This window comes from Acartia tonsa, chromosome 6, assembly GCF_053477335.1.
Source record: "Acartia tonsa isolate MP-2025a chromosome 6, ASM5347733v1, whole genome shotgun sequence".
In the NCBI taxonomy this organism is placed as follows: domain Eukaryota; kingdom Metazoa; phylum Arthropoda; class Copepoda; order Calanoida; family Acartiidae; genus Acartia; species Acartia tonsa.
The window spans coordinates 21,013,057-21,038,887 of record NC_137265.1 but is presented as its reverse complement, the minus strand read 5'-3'; the positions used below and the strand labels follow the sequence as shown (position 1 = coordinate 21,038,887).

At 35.2% G+C, this 25,831-nt stretch overlaps 2 protein-coding genes and 1 non-coding gene across 6 annotated transcripts in view; all 3 read left to right on the top strand.

Annotated features, from left to right (window-relative positions):
* LOC145322058 (uncharacterized) overlaps positions 1-25,831 on the top strand; it is a 100,189-nt gene that overhangs the window by 2,686 nt on the left and 71,672 nt on the right. For 2 of the 4 annotated variants that reach the window (XM_080163825.1, XM_080163824.1), the window contains exons 5-22: positions 43-3,026; positions 3,561-3,983; positions 4,236-4,529; positions 9,349-9,453; positions 11,180-11,268; positions 11,774-11,887; positions 12,170-12,562; positions 13,051-13,295; positions 13,809-13,883; positions 14,044-14,156; positions 14,599-14,964; positions 15,732-15,866; positions 16,560-17,720; positions 18,122-18,457; positions 22,144-22,314; positions 23,954-24,067; positions 24,613-24,861; positions 25,562-25,672. In XM_080163825.1, coding sequence (XP_080019951.1) covers positions 43-3,026; positions 3,561-3,983; positions 4,236-4,529; positions 9,349-9,453; positions 11,180-11,268; positions 11,774-11,887; positions 12,170-12,562; positions 13,051-13,295; positions 13,809-13,883; positions 14,044-14,156; positions 14,599-14,964; positions 15,732-15,866; positions 16,560-17,720; positions 18,122-18,457; positions 22,144-22,314; positions 23,954-24,067; positions 24,613-24,861; positions 25,562-25,672 — 7,478 coding nt within the window. The remainder of the gene's footprint in view (positions 1-42; positions 3,027-3,560; positions 3,984-4,235; positions 4,530-9,348; positions 9,454-11,179; positions 11,269-11,773; positions 11,888-12,169; positions 12,563-13,050; positions 13,296-13,808; positions 13,884-14,043; positions 14,157-14,598; positions 14,965-15,731; positions 15,867-16,559; positions 17,721-18,121; positions 18,458-22,143; positions 22,315-23,953; positions 24,068-24,612; positions 24,862-25,561; positions 25,673-25,831) is intronic. The other 2 variants (XM_080163827.1, XM_080163826.1) reach the window with 1 other exon arrangement.
* Positions 8,020-25,831, top strand: part of Mondo (MLX interacting protein mondo) — a 372,455-nt gene continuing 354,643 nt past the window's right edge. Inside the window, exon 1 of the mRNA XM_080163832.1 lies at positions 8,020-8,053. The gene's annotated coding sequence lies outside the window, so the exon portion shown is untranslated. The remainder of the gene's footprint in view (positions 8,054-25,831) is intronic.
* Positions 14,439-14,537, top strand: LOC145323509 (small nucleolar RNA U6-53/MBII-28). The gene has a single exon (XR_013881006.1). It is a non-coding gene; the product is annotated as a small nucleolar RNA U6-53/MBII-28 (small nucleolar RNA).

Sequence of the window (25,831 nt, the reverse complement as noted above, 5' to 3'; positions counted from 1 at the left end):
AAATTAAAAATGTACTTAAATATAAATAAATATTTTTTTCAGGTAATTATTCAGGCCCACAGGCAATGATGTCTGGTGGGCCAAGCAGTGGTGGCAGGCAGCAGCAGCAAGGCTACCCTGGGTATCCCCCGACCCAGGGCAACATGGCTGGCTGGCCTCAGCAGAACCAAGGCATGATGACCGGACCCCGGATGTACGGACAGCCAGGCGGCTACCCCCCGGGCGGACCTGGAATGCCTGGACATTATCCGGGCTATGATCAGAGAGCTTCAACTGGTGGTATGAACTACAGACAAGGCTATCCTGGTTATCCAGGCCAAGGTGGAGGTCAGGGAATGTCTCAGGGATATCCTGGCCAGGGTGGAATGCCCGGCGGCCAAGGTGGAATGCCTGGCTACCACCCGGCAGCAAGTGGCATGAAAGCTGGCTACCCACCCACCAGCTCTCAACATTCTGTCATGCCAGGCGCTCCTGGACCATATGGTTCATCAGGCGCAAGTCAATCATCAGTTCCCAGTGGTCCTAACCAGTATGGTAATGCAACCGCCGGCCAGTATCATATGTCCCAAGGTCCTGGACAATATCCAGGATCAATGCCGGGAGCTCAGTCAAGTCGTGTCCCACAGGCTGGTGGTCATGCAGGTCCCGGTGGACAAGGAGGAGGTGGTGCGGGTCACATGACAGGACAACAGCCTAATATGTCACCAGCCTCTCAGCATGGTATGTCGGGCAGTGGTATGATGCAGGCTGGTGGAGCTATGGGTCCTTCAGCCTTGCAAAGACAAATGTCAGGTCAAGTTTTATCCCCAAGCAGTCCAGCTATGGGCCCTACAGGCATGCCTAGTCAGATGATGCCTGGGGGAGGACCTTCGATGCCACCAACTAGTATGGCGCCTAACATGTCAGGATCTGGTGGTCCACCGCATATGTCACCCTCTCATGGAATGGTAATGTCCCAATCAAACCAGCAGCAGCAACAAAATTCTCAAATGCAGTCGCAAGGAAGTGCTCCTGGCGGCGGCAGTAGTCCCATGTACCGCTCACCTTTCCCACCCCAGCCTTCACCATCACAACAGCAGCAGCAGTCGCCCCACAGCCAGGCAAGCCCAATGCCACAGCGGTCTCCCTTGCCTCCGACAACAAATTCCCCTGCCGGCCATCCAATGTCACCTGTAACGTCGCCAGCCCCTCCCCGGACACCCAACAGTGTCCAGGGTAGGATGACTCCTACTGGAGGCCCATCCACACCACAAGGTAGCACAAGCAGTTTACAACAGTTAGAACAGATGGTAATGCCTGGAGCAGGTGGCCCAGCTGCAGCCTTGTCATCAGAGGCTAGTCAGCAGCAGGCAAGGAGTTCGCCAAATTTCCAACAGGTTGGCAGCCCACTTGGTGCTGCTGGAAACCTTAAAAACCCCTTATCGCCAGGCATGAGAGGCCCAGGCAATCCATTGTCCCCCCAACAATGGAGTCAGTCAAAACCTGGAGGACAAGTTGGCAAACAATATCCAGGACCTGGCGGCATGCATGGTATGTACCCGGGATACCAACAGCATCCAGGAATGCCTGGGGCAGGTGGAATGCCTCAAAGCGCCGCCGGCCACCAAATGCAACACCCTGGTATGTCTGGTTATCCTGGACCTAATATGGGTGGTATGCATCCAGGTATGGAACACATGCAGCAGCAAGGTGGTCCAGGAATGCCTAACCATATGTCACAGCAGGGCCATATACCACACAGTGCTTCCAGCAACATGCCATCAGGCCAACATCATCAACAGTCACATCAACAACAACACCAGCAGCAGCATCCAAGTCATCAACAGCACCAAGCCATGTCTAATAATACTCCCAGTGTTGGGCCTAATATGGCCAGAAATATGAGCTCTGAAGAAATGTCAATGTCAGCCGGAGGCCAAGGTTTGTCCAAGGGTGGACTCTCAGCAGGTCCTGGAAGACCAGGCTCCAGTGCTGGAGGTTTACCTCCTGGTGGTGTGCCTATTGGGCACCCCCACCATCAACAAAGCAATATTTCTGGTATGTCACCTAGTATGGGTGGGGTGAATCCTTCTGCATATCAACAGTCTCAGGATAGACTTGCTCCCCCCCACCACACCCCCCACACACCACCAACCAGTGAATCTGTACCCTATACTCAACAACAACTACACCATCAACAACAAGACCACCACCACCACAAACAAAATCAACACCATCAGCAGCAGCAGCAGCAACAACATCATTTGCAGAATCAAAATATGCATCAGCAGCAAACTCAACCATCGACAACAATGTTACCATCCCCTCAACAACAACAGCAGCATCAGCAGCAGCAACATCATCAACAACCACCACAGCAACAGCTGCCATTACATTCTGAACAGCATGAACCAACTACAACTCAACCACAGCAAATGCCACCAAAATCTGATTCTTATTCAACATCAACAACGATGTTGTCGCCTGAGCAGCAGCAACAACAGCGAAGCCATTATCAATATGATCAAGATGATCATCGAGCAGACTCGCAACAGACTGAGTTGCCGCGAAGTCAACCACACCATTCAGAAAAGACAAATATTGAACCAACAACTGAGGATCATGTCAGCTCTCAAACGTCAGCCGGAGATCACGACAATCCAGAGTCAACATTTGTCAACAACCACAAACAGTCTATGGATTACCACAGCAGCAACAAAGCAGCTGAATCATCCACAGAACGTGCTGTGCCTACATCAACGTCAGGCGATGACGGTGAGATGGGTGACGAGGATGAGGATGATTTTGTTGGCGGTGGTGCCATCGGCGGCAGAGGTGGAGAAGCTGACAACGGCTCTGGCGGAGAGGATGACCGGCCCGATACAACGGTTAAACAATCGCCGCCAGGCGCTTCTCAAAGCGCTGACACTGATATGATGGATAAACAGGAGACATCAGAATCGACCTTGACAACTCCTCCACCACCGCCTGTGTCAGATGCTTCGGCTCCTTCAACTTCAACAGTTGGAATGCCACCACAACAACAGGCATAGAAAATTATAGAATTATTTTAGTCAGAGAGAGAGTGGGGACAATGGGCTGTTTATTACACTAGTAATAACGTTTTCTTATTCGTTGGTTTAACAACTTAAGACTTTAGTGAATTTTGATTGGTTATTTTTTTATTTTGTTTATCATTGTCTTATCCCTTTAGATCCCTTAATTTTAGTACCTATTAATGAGTTTTTAATTTCCATAAATGTTTTACGGAAAAGTTCAGTAATAATCAATAAACATTTAATTCTTGTAAATTAATTTTTATAGTTTGAATTTGAAGGATTATTTCATCTAAAGAAAATCATGTTGTTTCTATTTTAATGTTACCATGAATAAGGGTTCGTTTTAAATTTTTTTTTTTACAAAAAACATTAGGTATTATATACCTATTGTATAAAATAAAGTATAGTGGAATGATGTTTACATGACTTTTGAATAAACTAATAGCAATTTTTTTCGCAATATGGAAAATATCCTGTATAAAAGCTTTCTTTCTTTGTTTCTATAATTTTCTATGACCCTAGGGTACTACACAACAACAATCTCAGGCTCCTGCATCAATGGGTCATTCTCAGCCAGACATGCATGATCCTCGCACTAAAATGAGCCCTGCCGACGGGGCGCCACAGCCCCCCATGGCTGCCAGTGGCATGACTCCGCCCACCGGAGGTGTGATGAGGCCGCCCTACAATACTGCAGCTCCGCCCCACGGCTACCCAGGCCCGGCTATGGGACCTGGCGGTCCTGAAGCCGGCATGCAGCAACCTCCACGAATGATGGGACCTTCTGGAGGCCCGTATGGTCCTACAGGACCTGGAGGTGTACCTATGGGGCCCATGGGACCAATGATACCGCCAAATCATCCGATAATGATGGAAATGCAAGCGTTGCATCAACACATGCAACAGCTTTGTACTAAGCCACAAAATAAGAAAAATAAAGAAATGGTAAGTTTTTTTTACGTTTATACAAAGTGTTGAAATATTAACTAACATATTTTTTTTAATTTTAAAATGAGAAAATAACATGTTATATAAAACAATAACAAACCATTATAATTATTAAGAGTTCAAAAAGAACTCCTCCTTAAACAAAATTCTTTATTTCATTATTTTCATTAAGCTTTGACAGCAAGACAGACGAGCACATGAAACATAGTTTTAGAAATCTTTCACAAAATTACCATATTACTGTTTCAGATGATTGAATTGCAAGGACGAATGCGACACCTGCAAGCACAGGCCGCGCAAATGCAGCAGCAGGCAGCTGCCGCTGCTGGCATGCCCTGGCCGCCAAACCATCCAGGGATGCCGCAAGGAGCTGCTGCTCCTCCCTCCAATTCTTCACAAGAACATCCTAAAGTTAGCAGCGGTCAAGGTGCCACAGGTGGTGTACCACAACTGCCGCCGCAGCAAACTGCGGGTGAAAACGCGGCTGGTGATAAAATGTCAGTAAATGAGCAACCTACAGAAAATGAGAAAATGGAACCTAAGGTAGGCAACATAAATTCAATTTGTCCATTAAAAAAAACAAAAAACAGGAATTTTGATGGATATGGCAAACAGTAATAAATTGATATGCAACCAACCACAATTTTGATACGCATAGTTACCCCTTTTTGGTAGATTAGGGTTAAAATTTTGGAGACAGTTATCTCTGTACTAACCAATTTAACTTTAATTAAAGCCCCCAACATTTTAAGCCAACTAGTGTGAAAACGATTTTAAAACTATTGTACCAGTTCAATGTCTTCTCCCTGAGATTAAACATTTTTTCTATTAGTCTGGCTTTTAATAACCCTAATGTATTGGTTATTATTTTCCGAATGTCTAATTTCTTAGTTTTAGGTAACCCATATTTTCCAAACTTTGAAAATTCTGTATAAAGCTGAAATTCGTCCATGGTTTACCTAATATTTAAAATATTTTAAAGAAATTCAATGTATGTAGGAATTTTAGGTATAGCAAAAATGATCGGGGAGGGGGGGGGTAATAAAATGCACTCCAACTAATAAAGGCCTTAGCAAGTTTCTCACTTCCCTTTGAGTCCCTCCTCACTCTTTAATTTTATTTGAGTGTTTAAAAACGTCCCTACAAAACTTTTAAAGATTAAATCCTATACAAAAAAATACCCAACAATATTGGGTAGACCAAAAATCTCAAAATAATACCTATAATAAAAAAAAAAATTATCCCCAATTTTTAACGTATCTAGAGATGAGGCTAAACTCATATTGCTAATATATATTTTTTGCTGTTTGATATGGCTGTTAATTTTATAAAGCGTAATTAATGTGTGCAGGTTCAACGCCCTTATTTTTAGGGTCTAGTCTTTAATTAATATTTTGTTATTACATAACATTATTATTGCAAAAATATTTTATTATTTTTGGATACTTTATTTCCATGTATTTTTAAGATTAGAAATATTATTTGAAAATTAACCTATTACCTACCTAATTTTTATGAAATGGAGAGAATTAGCAATGACTATATATCTTTTCTTAATTTGTCTATAGGAATTATCTTATTGTCATGGTATAGAATTTAACACAGTTGGATAGAAATTATTTAGTGTCCATTGTTCTATCCCTGTCTCTGCTTTGGATTGCTATGGTGTTTAAACATATCTGTAGAATTTTTGTTTTAAAAGTTAGGTAACCCTTTCCTCCCCCCCCCCCTCTAAGAAAATCTTTGCTTGGGGGGATTTTTAAAAATCTTGCTGTTTTAAAAGATTATTTTTTGTTGATATTTTTATCATATTTTTGCAATTTTTGTTGGACACCATGGCTTTACAGCAAAACATAAAATATATAAGTATAAATCCAAGAAGGAGACAAGTTTTTAAAGAATTAGATGAATATCTAGATTCTAGATATTCATTAGTCAGATATTACAGTTTTTTAAGTGTTAAAAAAATTATGAATTATATTTAGTATTTTAAGATATAAAAAATAAATATTTTTGTCTAAATAATGATACTCTTTATTTGGCAGAAAAATTAAGGGCATAATACCTTTGAACTTTATATTCCGTTGGATTTAAAAATGATTTATAAAAAATAGAATATATAAAAATGTTTAAATAAAAAAATTGAATTAAAAGTTTTTTTGGTGAAACAAATCTCCATCCTTGCTTTTTGAAACCAGTTTTAAAATTTTCCTAATTGTTTTTAGCTTTCATTTTATAAGTTATATACATATAAAATATTAGATTATTGGGAGGCAGCTTCTAAGTAACTTATTTAAACACTAGAGGGTCCGTCCCTACAGACTCTAGGGGCACTTAATAGAAGGGGTTGAGTAAATCCAAACTTTTTTCCTATAAGTAAGTTTTTTTTTAAAACTACATTGAGGAGGTTGTCATTTTTTCTAGGGGTAATTTCTCAGGGTAGGGTGGAGGTACCCTCTACCAAAATAGTTATAAACCTTCCCAGGGCTTATGAAAAGCTAAATGTAAAGGAGAAACATACTGCAAGGACGCACAAATGAAATAAAGATTATTTTGATGAAGCTACTAAGTAACTTATTTTAATAATAAAGGATCTAAGGGCCCTTTATTTGGAGAGATAGGGATAAAAGTTTAAAACCATCCCAAGACTTCAATTTATTAGTGTAATAGTCCTAGACCGTCATGGAACTTATATGAAGCTTCCCTAAAATTGAGAATTTAATTGGTTCATTGTTAAGCAAATAAACTGATAAAAAAACTTTACCGTATTAAGGTATAAAGATTCAAAGTGTTCATTCATATTTACCAAATAAGAGTATATACTTCCATCCACAAGTGTTTCAGCACATCAATATTATTTTTGATTTTAGAAATTTCATTTTGAAAGCAGAAATTTAAGTTTTGAACGCGCGAAATATATTTAAGTAATATCAAATCTTTTTGAACAAATGAATGAATAAACATGTAAAATAAACAATCTTAATATTTTGGAGGTTTTTGTTGCAAATTTTATTTCCTATTTTGGTTTAAGTTGAATTATGAGTATAATACGAGGCTGAGGGAGATTTAAATTTTTTCATTGGTCGTGTGGTAGGGGGGGGGGGGGCAGGGGTGGCATGTTAGGCATGTGTTATGATGCTGAGAGAGGAATATTTTATGAAAAAATACGGATGGGGGGGGGGGTTCAATATTATGCAGGGAGGGAGGGGATATTGGGCTGTTCAATTACACTAGTCCCCAAAGTTTTATAATAACGTTTTCTTGTTCGTTAGCTTAACAACTTTTATTGAATTTGAATTGGTTGGTTCATTAAGTTGTAATGTTTAAACCACTAATAGTAATCTACAGAGGGGGTATTTTTGAGCTTTTTCGTTGGGGATTTACAAAAATTCAGCCATTTACTTATCCCTTTAGATCCCTGGTAATATGGAAATGATAAAATTCAAAGAGGTATTTAAGTGAAATGGAGGAAAGGAAAAAGTTTGTAGTTTTATATGGGGGATAGGGAGGGGGGGGGGGGTCCGGGGGGCGATAATGTTCCTTAAAACCAGCATAATTTTTTTGGTTTTAGTTCAGCTAAATAACAAACTAAAGGTGAAAGGCAAGAATTCTTATCCAATCATATGAAGTAGTACCTAAGTATTTTTTGTCTAAAGCTTAAGATCTCAATAATTACCAAACCAAATGGGTTCTTAATTTTAGGCAACCTTTACATAGGTTCTATGATGGTTTTAGGCTATTTTATTTCCAGATTTAAATCCTAGGACGGGTTTAAGCTATTTTTTAGCCACTCCCTACCCTTTGAATAAGGAACTCCTAGATTCTAGGGGGCAGCCGCTAGTTATGCATTAAATAAAGCGTTAATTATTTTGCTATGGATTTATAAAGTCCTCTTACTGGAAATGTTTTTTATTTGTGTCTAAATCTCTTAAATACTATTATTCTGTTGCAGAGTGTCATATCTTAATAACTTAATAAGCACCATAATAAAGACTTAGTTTTCTTCAATTTAAAAAAAAAACTAAAATAACCAAGCTAAAATTGCTTGATTCACTTCTACAAGAGATAAAATTAATTGGAAATGATTGCTAAAATCGAAATATATCTTTATGTCTTAGATTAGTGTTCTTTTGGAAATAGGTTGAAAAACATTTTAACTTTAAAATGAAAAAAAATAAGAGTTCGTTTGATAGCTGTTTATAAACTTGAGTATAATATTTAAGTTGGCTTATATGACCATTCTTATTGGGTATAACAAACATTCATATGTAACCTAGAGGGTGGGCCTTTCTCATTATTGGGGGAGGGGTGGGGGGGAATTTATTGATTATATGAAAATATTTGGGTTAAATATTTCATTTTATTGGAAAAACAACATTTTTATGCATTTTAACTTAATTTCTTAATTTTAATATAAAAAATAAAATGTAGGTAATAAATGTTTTCTTTTCTTAAAATAATAATTTTAAATGTCATTTAAATTTTAAAAATCTGACATCACAAATAATTTTGACAAAACTTAATTAATAAAGTAAAAGCAAAGCTTGTTTCTAATGAACAGCTGTCACAGCTGTTTTAGGGGGGTTACAAATTAAGGGGAAAAATAGTAAATGGGGGGGAACTATTAGGGGGGAAGGTAGCAATTATGTCTGCTTGCACAGAAAAATGTATATGATAAACTTTTGTTTTTTTTAAATTGCTAGAGCATAAAAAATAATGGGTTTGCCGTTTAGAACAAGTATTTCTACAATTTTGCTTTAGGGTTTATTTGATTTTTTTTATTACAGCGAATTGTTTGCTTTTATACATACGATTATAGAGAATTTCATTTCTCATGATAAGAATAGAGTTAGTTTCATTAATATTTTTAGTATTTGTATCAGACTAAATTGCATACCTAGTATATATTAGATGAAAAATAATTCAATTATTATCACTTTAATTTAAAGCAAGTACCTTTCGGTAATAATATCAAGATTTTTTGTCTCGTCTATTTTTGCATATATTGAAATGAATGAAAAAAATTTCTATAAAAAAATAACCTTTATAGCATCAATCAATAAAAAATACTCTTTCTTAAGCCTTGATATAGTTTTATATTTGTGACAATTTTTAAAACCTTGTTCATGTTCTTTAACTTTGGGAGATTGGATTTTTACTTGTATCTTACATCAGATTATTATGTACTTTCATAAAGTAAAACTTTTAGCTGGCTAAAATAACGATCCACCTCTTTTATCCGATTTCCTCCCCTTCTACTGGATGAACAAAGTGATCAATAAATTATGTCCATATTAGCAACCTAAATTGACGACATTTTCCCCTTTCATAATATCCACGTATATTCTATATCCATTCTCAGGAGATCTCCTCCTTCCATCCGGCCGACTCCTCTGACTCCGCTCCCACGCCGGTCAGAGCGCCCAGGGAGGCCGTTGATGTCTACGAATTTGGAAAGGATGGCAAGGTGATAACAAAACTGAAAAAATGTCATTTTTTATCCCTAGAAATAGTGCCTGACATTACATCCTTTTTATTTATAATCCTACTTAAAGCTTTTTGGACACTGCGGCTTTGAGTTGCACATTTTCATGTTGCTTTTTTGCATTGTTTCATCCTTGTTTATGTTATAGTTTGGTGATTTCCAAAGAAGCAAAGCATGTTTTAATTATGAAATCGAGATTTAAACATTTAGTTTGGAAAAACACTGATTTGGTTTTGATAGATTTCTTATTGTTTACGTTTTGCATGATTTTTTTCTATTAAAATTGTCAGTCCTTTTATATAAGATTTTATTTGTCCCAAGATTTTTAGATCGTTTTATTTTAAAAGTATAGAGTTGTAATTCATACCTATGTTTTATTTAAAATATTTTTTTGTTTGTTTAGTTATATTAACTCGACTTTTCATATCTTTTTATTGCTAAATAAATAATGAAAAGCTAGCATAACATTTTCCTTGCTTGTTTAACTGTTTGTTCAATTAAAACTTATTAAAACAATTTAACTTGAAACTATATTTATTACATATTTTTTCATTGATTATTAAGTTGTATAAAAAATGGACTAAATAATACTTTGATCTTACACCAGATTTTCATGTTCTCTAATAAAGTGAAACTTGCTTCAGGCTTAAATAATAATACCCCCATCCACTGCATTTACCCCATCCCTTACCCTCCTACTGGATGAACAAACTGATCAATAAACGAGTTTTATGTTATCAAGCTGAATTGACGACAATTTTTCCCCTGTCATAATATCCATGTATATTCTACATCCATGTATAAAGACATAAAATAATATATATTAAGTATCAGACTTTTGAAGCTTTGATTTGTTAAAAAATATGATAATTTTACATATATTATACAACTAGACAAAACATATGTTTGATATCCGGCTTTTAATTTATGTAAAATTAGCACTTGAACGCATGATTTATACCTCAAAAACAATAAATTACAAACATTTTTATATTTCTAATATATTGATATAAAGGGGGGAGGCGAATGTGCCACTTTTTGAAACCAAAACTAAAAGTCAAAGGAACTCCACTAAAAAAAGTTACAGGTCTGAGATTTTGCATGGCAGTTGCTTTACAGGGTTTACAATATGGAACAGTGAAGAAACGGCGGCGCATCCGCCGAAAACCGCCGAGAAATTGCAAAAAAAAATTTCGGCGGGAAACTGCGGTTTTCGGCGGCTGCGCCGCCGTTTCTTCACAGTTCCATATTGTACCTCTATAAAGCAACTGCCATGCAAAATCTCAGACCTGTAACTCTTTTTGTAACATCCGCCTCCCCCCTTTTTTGCATGACTTCAATTATATTTAAAATAAAAAAATTCTGTTGATTGTAATTTTTTTCAAGTTAAGTTAAATCCAAGCTAGCTTTTTATTTTGAGGGGGGGAGGGGGTAAAATAAAGCGTTTAAAAGGTTTGAGGGGGGTAATCTAATATATTTTGAGGGGGTTAAAATTAGGCATTTCAAAATTTGAGGGGTGTACCCTTTTCACCCCACCCTGGACGTCTTTGAGTTAAATGTTTCCTTTTTAGCATAAATGTGGTTGTATTAAATAAATTGTCGAACCCTTGAAATGATTTTTTTACCAGAGAAAAATCTTCAAATAATTTCAATAAAAATCGTCAAAAATCTTCATGAAAATTATGTTCTAATATTTATTTAAATTCAGGACCCGTATGCTGAAAATTTTGAAGAAGAATCCATGGCGGAGTTTAGAAAGAAAAATATGGAGAAAAAGAAACCTGGAAGAAAACCAAAGTAAGGAATTTTAAATAAAAAAAAACTTTTTACAGTAGGTGTAAGTAATTTTCTTAAAAGTCTGATATCAATTAAAACATGTATAGAACCTCTCAAAAAATTGTGTCTATATATTGTCAGCCGTGACCATTGTATTGTAAAGCTAAATTCATTTCAATATTATGTTAGCGGCGACCTTTTTTATGAATCTCCTATAGACGAAATAACCATTGAAATTTCTTGTCGATAAAATGTTATCGTCATTGACGGGGTAGTTCAAATAAATAGTCTTTACCAAAGTCTATTCCCCTAGCATCTGTGGGGAGAGCAGGCTAGAAAAAAAGCTTCTAATCCTTCCAGGACTGGAATCTCAAAATAAAATAGACTAAAATTATCACGGGACATATGTGAAGTTTACCTAAAATAGTTATTAGATCCTAAGCTTCTGACAAAAAAACCTTACTATATTAAAAGGATTAAACTTATCTTATCGTTGTTTTCTTCACAATTTTGTGTTTATTTGTAGACCTAAAGAAGAAGGAGCCAACCCCGAGGAGGTAAAAACTCCCAAGAAGCGAGGTCCCAAACCCAAGATTAAGTTGGATGAAAATGGAATGCCCATTGAACCAAAACCTAAGAGGTGAGTTGTGACTTTAGATATTTTAACTATTCAAAAAAACTCTTATAACTTAAAAGTATGTACAAAATTGTCGAGGTTATGCCTTTTTTTTTGTAGTAATCGTCCTAAAAAATCTAAACTCGAAAAATCAACACACCACTATTAAAATGTAATAGAACGGATTGATCGCCAGTTTCTATCACACATGGTTACTTAAAACTATTATGTGAATGTATTTATGAAACCTTTGATCTTTATTTTAAAAAATGTTTACCTAGTGTGTGAAATAATTATTTTTCTTAGACAATACAATCGTAAGAAGAAACCAGAGCCCGGAAGCCTTGACGAATCCAAGGAAAAAATCAACCTTCCGCCAGATTCTATTATGACACCAGTACCAACAGCCGCCGCACAGCCGACCGTTGAACCTGTCCCTGACACCAGCGGCCAGGAACGGCTGGTGGAGAACGGAGAAATTGACCCAGCCACCAGCACGGCTACAGCCAGCTCCGAGGCTGCCTCTACATCTGCCGGATCTGGCGGTGTTTTTGCGGCGAAGGATGAAAAAGACGAAGGAGCACCATCCGCAACAGGAGAAGCAGCTGCTACGGCAGCGGCGGCTGCTGAGGATAAAAAGAAATCTCCACCACAGCCGAAATTAAAAGCCAACACACCCAAAAGACCAAAAACCAACAAGTAAGTATAAACAATTTGAAAACCTAAGTTTTTTCATATTTCTTAATTAATATAGAAGGGTTGGATGGGTTCAAGGACGTCCAAGCTTTTTATTTGAAAGGGATAAAATGATGGGCTTCAAAGTTTAAGGGGGGGGGGTCCAATGTATTTTTTTTTAAATTTAGGGGCACATACTTCTGAAACCACCCCCGCCTTTGGACATCTATGGATGTGTTATTTGGTCACTTTTTTATATCCCCAACCCCTAATATACTGCGCAATTGGGTTGGGGAGAGGGGTGGAGGTTTTTCCCTTTCAAATGAAATTGACACTTTTAATAGGTACAAAATGATGACACAGCCATGCTAATACTGAAAGAGTATGTTTCTCGTAAACAAGACTTTTCATGCGTTCAACCTTTTCTCAACTTATATCTGATAGTAAACAATACGATGGCTTTAATATACCTAAAGTTGTTGACTTTGGTTTTGATACGTTTTATTTTATAGAACCTTACTGAATTTCAACAAGAAGAACCGCAAACGTAAATCTAGCGAGGGTTCTGACCTTGATTTGGAGCAAACGCCGCCGCCATCGCCGCTCGATGACGATGGCATCGAGAAACGGCGGTCCGGCCGCAACACCAAGCGTAAGAAGTATGTCGATGATGTACCGTTCTCGCTGAATGAGGAGGATTTAAAGAAGTTGCCCAAAGATGCTCTTATTCCCACTGCTGCTTTAGATGATATACTTGGTGAGTTTAAAATTTCTTTAATTTCTTGATGAAACAGATAATTTTCTTTAATGGTTTTTTTTTTATTAAAAAGTTCAATAAAAAAAATTGAGAGGGGTGTGCGCCATTTTTTTCAGGGGTGATTACTGTTGTGAGGGTTGTGGCACTTCCACTAAAATAGTTAAAAACCGTCCCATTACCTATGAAAAGCTACATTGTAAAGGAGAATCATATTTGTTCTGTTGTTAGCGAGATCCTAGTACAAACATTCAGACATCCTATTAGTTTTATATAAGAATTACTTTGGACCTACGAATTATATCTTTTTATGGGTTAACTTTAAAAAAATTAAAAACCTACCATTTGTTAATTATTGATTATGATGACTATGCTATGCTAATACTGAAAGAGTAAGATTTTATAATCTTGACTTTTCATGCGTTCAAACTTTTCTCAATTATCAACTGATTATCACAATTTTGAATTCACCAATAATTAAAATTGAATGATGTTAATATAATATTATGTACACAGGTCCTGAAGACTCGGAGCCAGGAACAGCAGATACAAGCCTTAATGAGGGAGACACCTCCTTGGCATCTCAGTCAGGTATAAACATTTTACCAGAAATTTGAAATAAGGGGAAGGAGATTATGGGGAGGGGAGGGAAAGGGATGATACACCTCAAACTTTTGTTAAATCTTGTCTGGATATATCAAAATATTGATATCCGAGTACTTTTGTAGTATTTTTATTTGTTTTGTTTCAGGACCAAATTATGCCTTTGTTGACCCCTCTGAGGGTGACACCATGATAGTGCAGATAGTGCTGGGCTGCAGGATGGCCACCAGGGAGATTGAGGAGGAAGAGGATATGGAAAAGGTTAGTACATACAGAATACAGATTGTGTATTATACAGTAGCTGTCCTCCTTAAAACACCAAAGAAAATTTCTGAGATTTTTTACTGTGAAAAAGGGATGTTTTTATTGTAAAAATGCAGTTAGTTACAGGCATTCTAACTTCGTGCCCAAAATAAGCTCATAATTTTGCCTCTAGCCGACGTAATATAACAGTGAAATTTCTATTATGAACGCTGGAAAACTAAAATAAAAAATGTAAGTACATCTTTGGTTTTTCTGAAGAACTTGAAAACAATATATTTTCTTTAATGATGACCACGCCATGCTAATACTGAAAGAGTAGGATTTTATAATCTTGACTCTTCATGCGTTCAAACTTTTCTCAATTATCAACTGATAAACAAATTAATTATAAAGAAAATTATAATGATAAACTTATTTTTATTTTGTTATTTTTTTTAAGGAGGAGTCAAAGAAAGAGGAAAATAGTGGGGACAACAAGGATGAAAACAATGATAAAACCGAAGCTGACAGTACAAAGGCCAATGAAGAAAATGAGGCTAAAACTTCAGAGAAACAGGCTAACACTGAAAAGAATGATGATAATGAAAAAGACATTGATGACAAGAAGGCAGAAGATATAAAAGACAACAAGGATGATACTGAAACTGATAGCGCAGCTGCTGTAGTGCCTGAAAAGGTGAAGAAACCTGCCAAAACAATGGAGGTTGAAGAATATTTAGTCAAGTTTAAGAACTTTTCCTATCTTCATTGTCAGTGGTTGACTGAGGTGGAGTTGTTGAAGGGAGATAAACGTGTTTCCAATAAGGTAAGCAGTTTTCAAAGTTTAAAGTCTTATTACATATCCAGTAAATGCATTCATTTTATCTGAAAGTACTAAATTTTGGAAACAGGATTTCTTTTTTCAGTATGGATTCGAAACCGATTAATATCTGTTTGATTAAAACTGGTTCTCAGCCATACTAAAAAATGTATACCTAGCATCATATTACAGAAAATATTTTACGAATATTAAATAAAAATCATAAAATCAATACCTACCAGTTTTGTTTTCTGGCTAACAAAACTGGTTTTATTTTTTTATTGTAATATCCGCGGAAAGCTGTCTATAATACGATGCGATAGATTATACTATACATGAAAAAATCTAAGGAAAGTTAGAATGAAAAATAAAGATTTTATATTAATCAATAAAAGATAATTTAAATACTTTTTTAAAAAATGACTGAAGGTAATATTTTATTAAAAGGGGGGGGGGGGGCGAAAGTGACACTTTTTGAAACCAAAACTAAGAGTCAACAAAGGAACTCAACTAAAAAAAGGGTTACAGGTCTGAGATTTTGCATGGCAGTTGCTTTATAGGTGTACAATATGGAACTGTGAAGAATCGGCGGCGCAACCGGCGAAAACCGCCGTTTCCCGCCGTAATTTTTGTTGCCTTTTCTCGGCGGTTTTAGTTGAGTTCCTTTGACTTTTAGTTTTGGTTTCAAAAAGTGTCACTTTCGCCAAATCTTGCAGGTCACAATTATTTTTTACAGAATAATAAAATGTAGTTTATCATTAACATTAATTTAGATAAAAAGATTCCACCAGAAGCGTCAAAGTTCTGGGAACGTGCTTGATTACAGTGAAGAGGATCCCTTCAACCCTGATTATATTGAGGTTGACAGGGTCCTGGATCAGTCACAACATACTGATGAAGATACTGGGGTAAGATTATCCTTGTTTTTTTACCTGTCCAATAAAAAAGATTTGCCTTTAATCTTTCTGCTAATCAAAAACAATTTTACTCGGACAAAATATACTGACATTTATGCCTTTTTGAAAAAGGAATAAGACAATGGCCGATAAATTGATGTACATCCCAAATGATCATACATAAATTTTCCCCTTTTGTAGATTACAATTAGTGCTGGAAAAGGTTATTTTAAGACTCCTCTCCCCTTTGGTAAAAAGAATGTTTCAAACAAATTCAACACATTCAAAAATATTTTTTATCTCTGTACATTAATATTATAAACAAAGAAAACTGCATTGAATTAACTGGAACTTTGATTTTCTCTCTAATCCCACCCACCACCCCCCCACCCTTACGGGATGGGAAAAATCACAAATGGAAAGAAATTCAACCCGAAATTAAATCTGAAGATATTCGCTTTCATTGTTAATTGGAGGCATTATCTTTTTGATAAATTTGCCTGTTAAAAAAAGTTAATGTAAAAATAAAAAAAAAATATTAAGTTAAAAATGATGACACAGCCATGCTAATACTGAAAGAGTATGTTTCTCGTAAACATGACTTTTCATGCGTTCAACTTTTTCTCAATTTATCACTGATAATAAACAAAATAAAACTATTTGGTTTTAATTTTGTTGTATGATCTAATTTTGATAATATTTTAGTTAACAACCAAGCACTACCTGGTGAAATGGAGATCCCTGCCGTACGAGGATTGTACCTGGGAGCTGGAAGCAGATGTAGATCCAGAAAAGATTAAGGATTACCTGCGCTGGAAGGATCCTCCCACGGAAAAGAAAACTGACAAGCCACGCCCTAAAAAGTCTGAATGGGTGGAGTTCAAAGAAAGTCCGAATTATAAGAATAATAATAAACTTAGAGAATATCAGCTGGAGGGTGTCAATTGGTTGAATTTCTCCTGGTATAACCAGAGAAATTGTCTGCTAGCTGATGAAATGGGTCTGGGTAAAACTATCCAATCATTGGCCTGGGTCCATAGTATCTGGAGTTATGGCATCCGTGGGCCATTCCTGGTGATCGCTCCCTTGTCCACCATCCCCAATTGGCAGCGGGAGTTTGAGCTGTGGACAGACATGAATGTGATTGTTTATCACGGCAGCCAGACAAGTAGAAATATGATCCAGGAATATGAAATGTATTACAAGGATGAGGAGGGGGAGAGAATACCCAAGCTGTTTAAATTCCATGTATTGATCACTACATATGAGTGTATTATAACTGATATCATGGACCTGAAGGATATCAGCTGGCGGGCATGTGTTATTGATGAAGCACATAGGCTTAAAAATCAAAAGTGTAAACTTTTAGAAGGCCTCCGGCTGCTGAACATTGAAGCACGTCTGCTACTATCCGGCACACCATTGCAGAACAACATCAACGAGCTTTTCTCCCTGTTATCATTCCTTGAGCCAGCCCAGTTCACTAATATAAATGAATTTACACGCGACTTTGGTGACATGCAGAATGAGGATCAAGTCCTGAAGCTGCAAACCTTGCTCAAACCCCTCATGTTGAGACGTATGAAAGAAGATGTAGAAAAATCTTTAAAGCCCAAGGAAGAAACTATAGTCGAGGTGGAGTTAACCAACATCCAAAAGAAATATTACCGCGGTATTTTAGAGAAAAACTTCACCTTCCTAAAATCCTCGTCCTATTCTAATGTTCCCAATTTGATGAATACTATGATGGAGCTTCGCAAGTGTTGTATACATCCGTACTTGTTGAAAGGTGCTGAAGAATCTATTCAAGCGGATTATCGCAGTTCTAAAAAGGATTACAACGATGAAGAAGATTTGTATTATAAGGTAAGAATTTATTTTCCAGTATCGCTTCGAAATTGATTGATATCCGGTGAATTAGAACCGGTTCTCAGCCATACTGAAAAGTTATGTATACATCGGATTATATCCAGTTTTCTACGAATATAAAAATGTACAATCATAATATTAAAACCATTTTTTAGCCAGTGCCGACTGCATCTCGGGGCTAAAAATATAGTTTTAATATTATGATTTTATATTTTATACCTGCGGAATGTTGTTAAAGATACGATGCGTATTAACTATTTTATCACTTTGTCTGATAGATAGGTTGGTGACTGAATTGTTCTTCAATCAAATAATATTGTTAAAGTGAAGTCTGATGTAGCACATTTTCATTTTTTCTAAAATATTGTAAAAAGTTGATCTAATTTTCTTATTTTTAGGCTCTAGTCCATGCCAGTGGTAAAATGGTCCTGCTTGACAAGCTCCTACCCAAGTTGAAAGCCAACGGCAACCGCGTGCTAATATTCTCCCAGATGGTCAAAATGTTGGACATTCTGGAGGATTATTTAATCCGTCGCAAGTATCCCTTTGAACGTATCGACGGCAGAATCCGCGGAAATCTGCGGCAGGCGGCTATTGATAGATTTTGCCGGCCAGATTCTGATAGGTTTGTGTTCCTGTTGTGTACCAAGGCTGGAGGTTTGGGTATCAACTTGACGGCTGCGGATACCTGCATTATTTATGACAGCGATTGGAATCCACAGAATGACTTACAGGTGGGTGTTTACTAGTTTAGCAGTGCGGCATCTGTATAATTAGTCTGTGCGTTAATCTATGTCTAAATTTCTATTACTAGCAACTAATCTCCTTAGAACAGTTAATTGTTGTTTTCCGTCAACTTAAATAATGATGTTGATTTGTTATGATGCTGTGCTATTTACCATGATCTTATCGATTAGACGCCGTTTTAAATGTGTCCTGATCTGGATCTTTAAATCATTTTAGTGGTGAGCCAGATCGGGGTGAACCAACTTTCCACCAATGAGAGCACAGCATTTTATGAAATGCCGCTCTGTGATTGGCTGAAATTCAGCGCACCCCGAACTGGCTCACCACCAAAATGATTTAAAAGATCCAGCTCTGACATTGCCAATAGTATTGTTTTAAATTATTGAAGTATTCTTTTACTTGTAAGTCAAAAGAAGTTTGGGACATTTTTTATTTATTTAAATAATCATAATCGAACACTGAAAATAATAATATATTTTAAACAGGGTGCCGGAGCCGTATAATTTTGATGCGGCTCCGGCTCCAGCTCCGGCTCCTACCTTAAAATTAATATATCAATTTTTTTTCATTATTGAATTTGATAAAATAAAATAAATAATATAAAATATTTTGCTTTAATTTGATTAAAGCTATATAAAAGTAGAAGGATGTGTGTCTATTTGTTAAGTAACAATAGTTTTTCAGTTTATTATATGGAAATAGACCGTTGCCAAATTATAATATTACTTTAAAAAATCATTTTTAGCTAGTCCGGAGCCGGAGCCGTTTTTAACGAAAAATACGGCTCCGGATCCGGCTCCACCAAAAATGTTGCTGCTCCCGGCTCCGGCTCCAGAACACTGATTTTAAAAGCAACATTTAACAACTTTTTTAGTGGAATATCATCAAATGCTTTGTCGAGTTCAAAGGACAAAATAAAATAACACGGCAGAAAAGCATCAAATGCTGTAAAAGTACAATAATGAAACTGTTTACAATATTGTAAGTTACCACCTCTTTTTCTAAATATACATTTTTTATCGAAATATTACTTTTGTGTCAAAGCTTTTAAAACAATAGTTTGAACTCAACAAAACATTTGATGATATTTTATCCAAAAAAAAAAGGCTTATAATTTTAAAGTTTTTTCATATAAAACCAGATGAAACTTAATTTTTTAGTCAATAAACCAAATATCAAACATAAACTTAGTGTATTCACTAAAAAAATACTAAGAATCAATACTGGAAGGTGCTTAGAATCACTTGGTCTAGTTCGTGCATAGTCCCCTTTAAATGTAATCTAATACTATGTTTTTTTATTAATATAGTGGTTATTTTAATTACCAAAATTTTAATATATTATTAAATTTTAATATTTTATGAATTTTGATTTTCTTGTAGGAGCAAATAATTTTGTTAAATAACCTCGAAAATTGAAATGTAAAATAAATAATTATGAATATATATATTTCATATTTGAGAGCAATTTTCTTTAGATAAAAAGATATAATTAAAATATGTTTAGAGAGAGAGAGAAAGAGAATTATTACAACAGCTTTTTTATTACTTGAACAATTTCTCTTTCAAATAAGATTAAACTCTTAAAACTTGGTTGTTGGAATTTTCATCAAAAGAAAAAGTTTCTGAGGAAGCTCTCTACAATTTTAATACAGGGTTATTTTTATTTTTAATCAATTTTAGGAAAGAATATCTATTTTGCCCTGAATTTTTCCGCTAGTACAAAACCTAATACATATCTATTTTTTAAAAATTCAAGTACGGTATTGTAATTGGAAATCAGAATGATATTTCATTTGGTCTTATGATATTTTTAATTTCGGGAAAATTTGGTTGGGGAGGGGGGGGGGGGGTGGGATTATCTGAAAAGAAATTCTCCTCTTGAATTTTGTACGCATTATACAAGAGGCAAATACCAATATACTGACTTAGGTATGTAAACTTATAGAGTAGCTTTGATATTAAAAAGATAAAATTTAACCAAAACATAATTACATAATATTCTATGGAAAATATATGTTACTAAAATTAAAATATTTTCCCCTGAAATTAAAAGGTGTTTGTTAACAAAGTTTATTAAGAAATATAATTTCATAAAAATAAGATTTAATGTTTTTAATTCTACTAAGAGAAATCGTTAATATCCTGTTTCTTAACAAAAGACAAGGACAATAAGAACTTTGAGTAGCGAGTCAATAATAAGCCAAAAAAAAAATAATTTGTAAGTATAAATATGAAACTTTCAATTTTGGCAGATTTATGAAGTGTTTATTTCTTTTGAAAACATCTTAGATTGCTAAATATTAAACTAAAATATAGCTTCACTAGCGGCTACGCCCCTAGAAGCTTCGGTACACCGACAAACGTCCTACTACGACAAACGTCCTAATGCGACAAACGTCCTAAACGACAAACCTCCTAAACGACAAACGTCCTACCGCGACAAACGTCCTACTGCGACATCTCTTTAGTAAAACGTCCTAAAAATTTTCAAAAATTATGAAAAAAAAAAATCTTCCAAATTTAAGGACAAAATCCTCTAATTGTAAGAATACTTATCAAAATAAAATTCAAAATGGCGATAAAACACAGGAAAATAATCTTTAACTGAAATTTATTTTTTGAATAACTTTAACCATAGGCTAAATTTTAAAAATCTGTCCGACAGTTTTCCCAAAGTCTGTGTTGGCCATCAAATGGTATGGTTTCGAACCCGATACATCCTTGCATTACAAAATTCGACCTTTAAATTTTTAGGACGTTTTACTTAAGAGATGTCGCAGTAGGACGTTTGTCGCTTAGGACGTTTGTCGCGTAGGACGTTTGTCGTAGTAGGACGTTTGTCGCGGTAGGACGTTTGTCGGTGTACCGAAGCTTCTAGGGGCACTTAAGGTGAGAGAATGAAAAGTCGACCCCCTCCCATTTTCAATTTGAGTTTTTAAAAGAAAAGTTAAAAATAGTTTGTTTTTTTTTTTTGGGGGGGGGGGGTTATTTTTTATTTGGAGGGTGATACCCTCTCCTAAAATAGTTTTTAAAAAAATATTCCCTGGTCCTATAAGAAGCTTTACTCCAAATGAGAGCCCTATCGGTTCAGTGGTTAGCGAGATCCTTCGCTATAGACAAAAAAAGCTTATTACTTTATATAATAGGATATAAGCATGTTGTATTAGAAATAGCAGTTGAAATTAACCTAAATGACAAAGTTACGTACGGAAGAATATACTTCTAGAGTAGCTGTGCTACTAAAAATATGAAATTGAAATCATGATTTACATTGAAATGTTAAATCTAATATTTAATTGTCAATTAATATTTTTTTTCTCTAAATTATGAAAATTATAAATATTTAATTAAATGTTTTTTTATTTTCATGTATTTTTTTATGAAAATTTTAAAGTTTTAATAAGTTTTCCTTCATTTCTTATAATATCGGCTGTATCGGAGCAATACTGGAATAGTTATTTTCGATAAATATTAAAATAATAATCATGAAAGTGGCAGCAGTTTTGTTAGCCCCGAGGGGCCGAATATTTGCGGGAATCTGTCTGTAATACTATGCTATAATACATATTCCGTCAGAGAACCGGTTTTAAACCAGCGTAAATTAGTCAGATTCGAAGCAATACTGGAAAAAAATTCTTATTCTTGTACATCAACTATTGTTTTGTTTTCAGGCCCAAGCACGTTGTCACCGTATCGGCCAGAAGAAGATGGTTAAGATCTACAGACTTGTCACCAAGAACACGTACGAGAGAGAGATGCTGGACAGGGCGGGACTCAAGCTCGGCCTCGACAAGGCTGTCCTCCAGAGCATGAACACCAGCCAGGGTGGCAAGGACGTACAGGTACTATAAATAGTCGTAAACTTTTCTACCGCTTAAATAGGTAGGAGAAGTTAGGTTACTTATAGAAAATAGATTGGAGGGTTAGAGGAGATATTGATCCAAACTTAAAAATCATTTTGAAAATTTAAAATTGGCATATTGCTGTACAATATTGTTTTTAATCGATACCAACAACATAAAAATAAATGAAATAATAATGAAAAGCATTGTTTGGTACCTAAAGAGATTGGGGGGTAAAATAGTTTTTCTTTCAGTCTAAATGGAGTGAAAGTTATTTTAAAAAGGCATTTAGAATTTTTACTTATTTGCTTGAAAATTATGCGTTTATTTTTATTTAAGTGTCACAGTAAAAGGGGTAGTTGCACGAAATGCATTTAAACATAAATTTAGTGAACTGCATGTGTTTTCCTGTTTAATAGGTTAAACTATATTAATAGGGCATATATCTGAAAGAATTTAAATTTTCTACCAGGTTGTTTTAAAAATATCAGGACTTCAACATCGAATTTTTAGATATATGCATCTTATATAGCTGGCTATCTTCACAAATACTGCATGACGACTAATTTAGCGATGTCTAATTGTTTGTTATTTAATGTAAAGCCAAATTATTTATGTTTGATGGTATACTTGTAACTTTTGCTTAAAATCATTTTTCTGAAATGTACTTCATGCAACTACCATTTTATAAAGAAAAGAAAACAATAGTTTTGAAAAATAAAGAAGGTTATTGAAAGAAAGAAGTTATTTTTTTTACGCATTTTTCTATTCAAATGACAAAGCTTATACCTAATCTTTTTATAGCGCATTATTGAACGTAAATTAAAAAACAATATACCTATAGGGTCAAGCGGGGCATTAACCGGTATGGGGCATTACCGGTAATTTTTTACCCACCTTTAGAAAATGACATTTTCTCCATGTTCTAATCGACTGACAGAAAAAAACATAAAAGCAAATTTGTTCCTTATTAAATTGCCTACAAAAAAAGTGTAAAATGAAATTTTTGTGAGATAAACTTTAAGGGTACTTTTTGGGTCTCAAAGTCGGACGAAAAAATTTTTTTTTCCAAAAAATTTTTTTACCTAGGTGTATAAAGTATTAAAGATCGACCTAAACAAAAATTGGTAAGACCTAGACCTGATCCGTAAAAACCTTTTGAACTAAGAATTGCCCGCTCTTTCCAAATCCGTTGAGAGCTTAAATTTTGAGTTAATATTTTTTTCAAAAATGACCAAAGTTCGCACGTGGTATTTTTCGGTAACGTCGAAAAAAAAATTCAAATTCAATTTTTAAGATCAATTTTCAGGTTTTCTTTGGTAAAATCTAAAATTCAATATGGGCTTTTTAAGAATTAGGCCAAAAAGTGAATAGAACAGGTTTTTTTTATATAAAAAAATTTAAATTTTATTTTTTAAGAAAATTTTTGTGAGAAAAAAATCGAAATTTCTCGTCTTTTAAAAAATATGATTTTTGACATAGAAGGAATAGTCCTCACCCTAGTTTTTTTGGTTGATTTTATGCATATTATTTTTTTACTGATGCTTGATACTATCTTCTTTTTTAAGATTTCTGTGGTCTTTTAGACATAATTTTCTTATTTAATTTGTAATTGTTAACCAAACACCTTTATCTTTAGGCTAGCAACACCCTGAGTAAACAGGACGTGGAGACTCTGTTGAAGAAAGGAGCCTATGGAGCTCTCATGGACGATGATAATGCTGGTGATAAGTTCTGCGAAGAAGATATTGAGGTAAAATTCAATGAAAAATTATGAGTTCTTGGCTGCAAGTATGAAGCTTCACTTTTAATGAGGAAAGTTAATGCCTCTTAATTTTTGTCAGTTCTGAAATAATCCTATTTTTTTTGTAAATTGGCTTGTAGAAAAGTGGACGGTAAAATAGATTTTGCTTGTAAAAATAAAGAGAAACCACTAAGGAATTTGAATAAAGGTAATGATTTAAAATTTAACACTTGATTAAAATTTGAAACAAATCCGAAAGTGTCTCAATACAGGAATAAAGTACAGCCAATATGACCATTAAATCTAAAATAATATATGGAGCTGAGGTCAAATAAAAAGTTATATACTTTATATACTTTGAAGCGTTGCCCCCCAAAATCACGGAACCTTTAACAATTCGATTTAACTCTTTTGTTAATAACAGCTAGCTTCATTACAAGGAACAAATTATCATCTATTCTTAATATATATGTTAACTTGATTGGGGCTTATCTTATATTACATATTAAATAAAAGATTTTTAGCTTTCAAAAACCTGATTTATTTTATTCTAGGATATTTTATCCCGACGTGCAACCACCATCACCCACGCTGAGGAGAAGGGCTCAACTTTCTCCAAGGCCACCTTCTCGACCAGCGACAGCGCCACGGATATCTCAATCGATGACCCTGACTTCTGGAAGAAGTGGGCCAAGAAGGCCGAGATCGAGGAGATTGATGAGACAATGAAGTTGATGATGGTGGAGCCGAGGAACCGCAGGAAGATTGACCGCTTAGGCGGCGGCGGACTTGATACGTCACAGGTATTGTTTATAAACCGCAAGGGAGATAGATTAATTTTGTAACTTGTCAGAGGGAATGCCTTGGACCAAAACAGGTGCAACTCATAAATGCACAGTAAGGAATTTCAGATAAAGGTCCTTAAATCTAAGAGCTTGTTATCTGTTGGATATTTAACGCGTAATCATGCAATAGGAACATTTTGTTCTGATATACTTCAATATCACTTTCTATAGAGGGTATGCTACACCCAATGATAAAATAAAAGTAAAATTAATTTTGGAAATAAAAGTTTTTCATACCTGAATATAAATCGGAGAATTGTCCATAAATTAATCATGAATTTTTCATCTGGACTTCTACAGGCAGTAAAACTTATAATTCCATGACCTATACTTCTAGAAGTCTGTAATATTGTAATGAGTCAATTCTGTTATGAAAATTGTAATTACCATTCGATCTAGAAAGACCTGATGAAAATATTAATAGATTTATTATTACTTGGATCTTACACCAGATTATCAGGTACTCCTAATAAAGTAAAACTTGTCGCTGGCTAAAATTACGATTCCCATACCTTCCACCGTATTACTCCCCATCCTTCTAGATAAACGAATTGACCAATGATGTCCTTTTTGCCAACCTAAATTGGCGACATTTTTTCCCTATCATAATATCCACGTATATTCTCCATCCATTTTTATAAACAATTTGAATTTTTAGATCGGTTCAGACCTTGATTCCAGTTCTGACAGTGACAGCGGGTCTCCTGGCAAGGCGGACAAATCTCCAGACAAGGAATCTGGAGGCAGGACCAGGGATCAGAGGATTAAGGTAATTCGTTAGAACTATCTCATATGAAAATATCCAGGGAAATTAAAGGATAATATGACAATATGGACGATAAATTGATAAACATAATAATAAAGAATATTTATTGGTAAAGTTTAACATTAAACAAACCAATCAAAATTCAATAGAAGTACCCAAAGT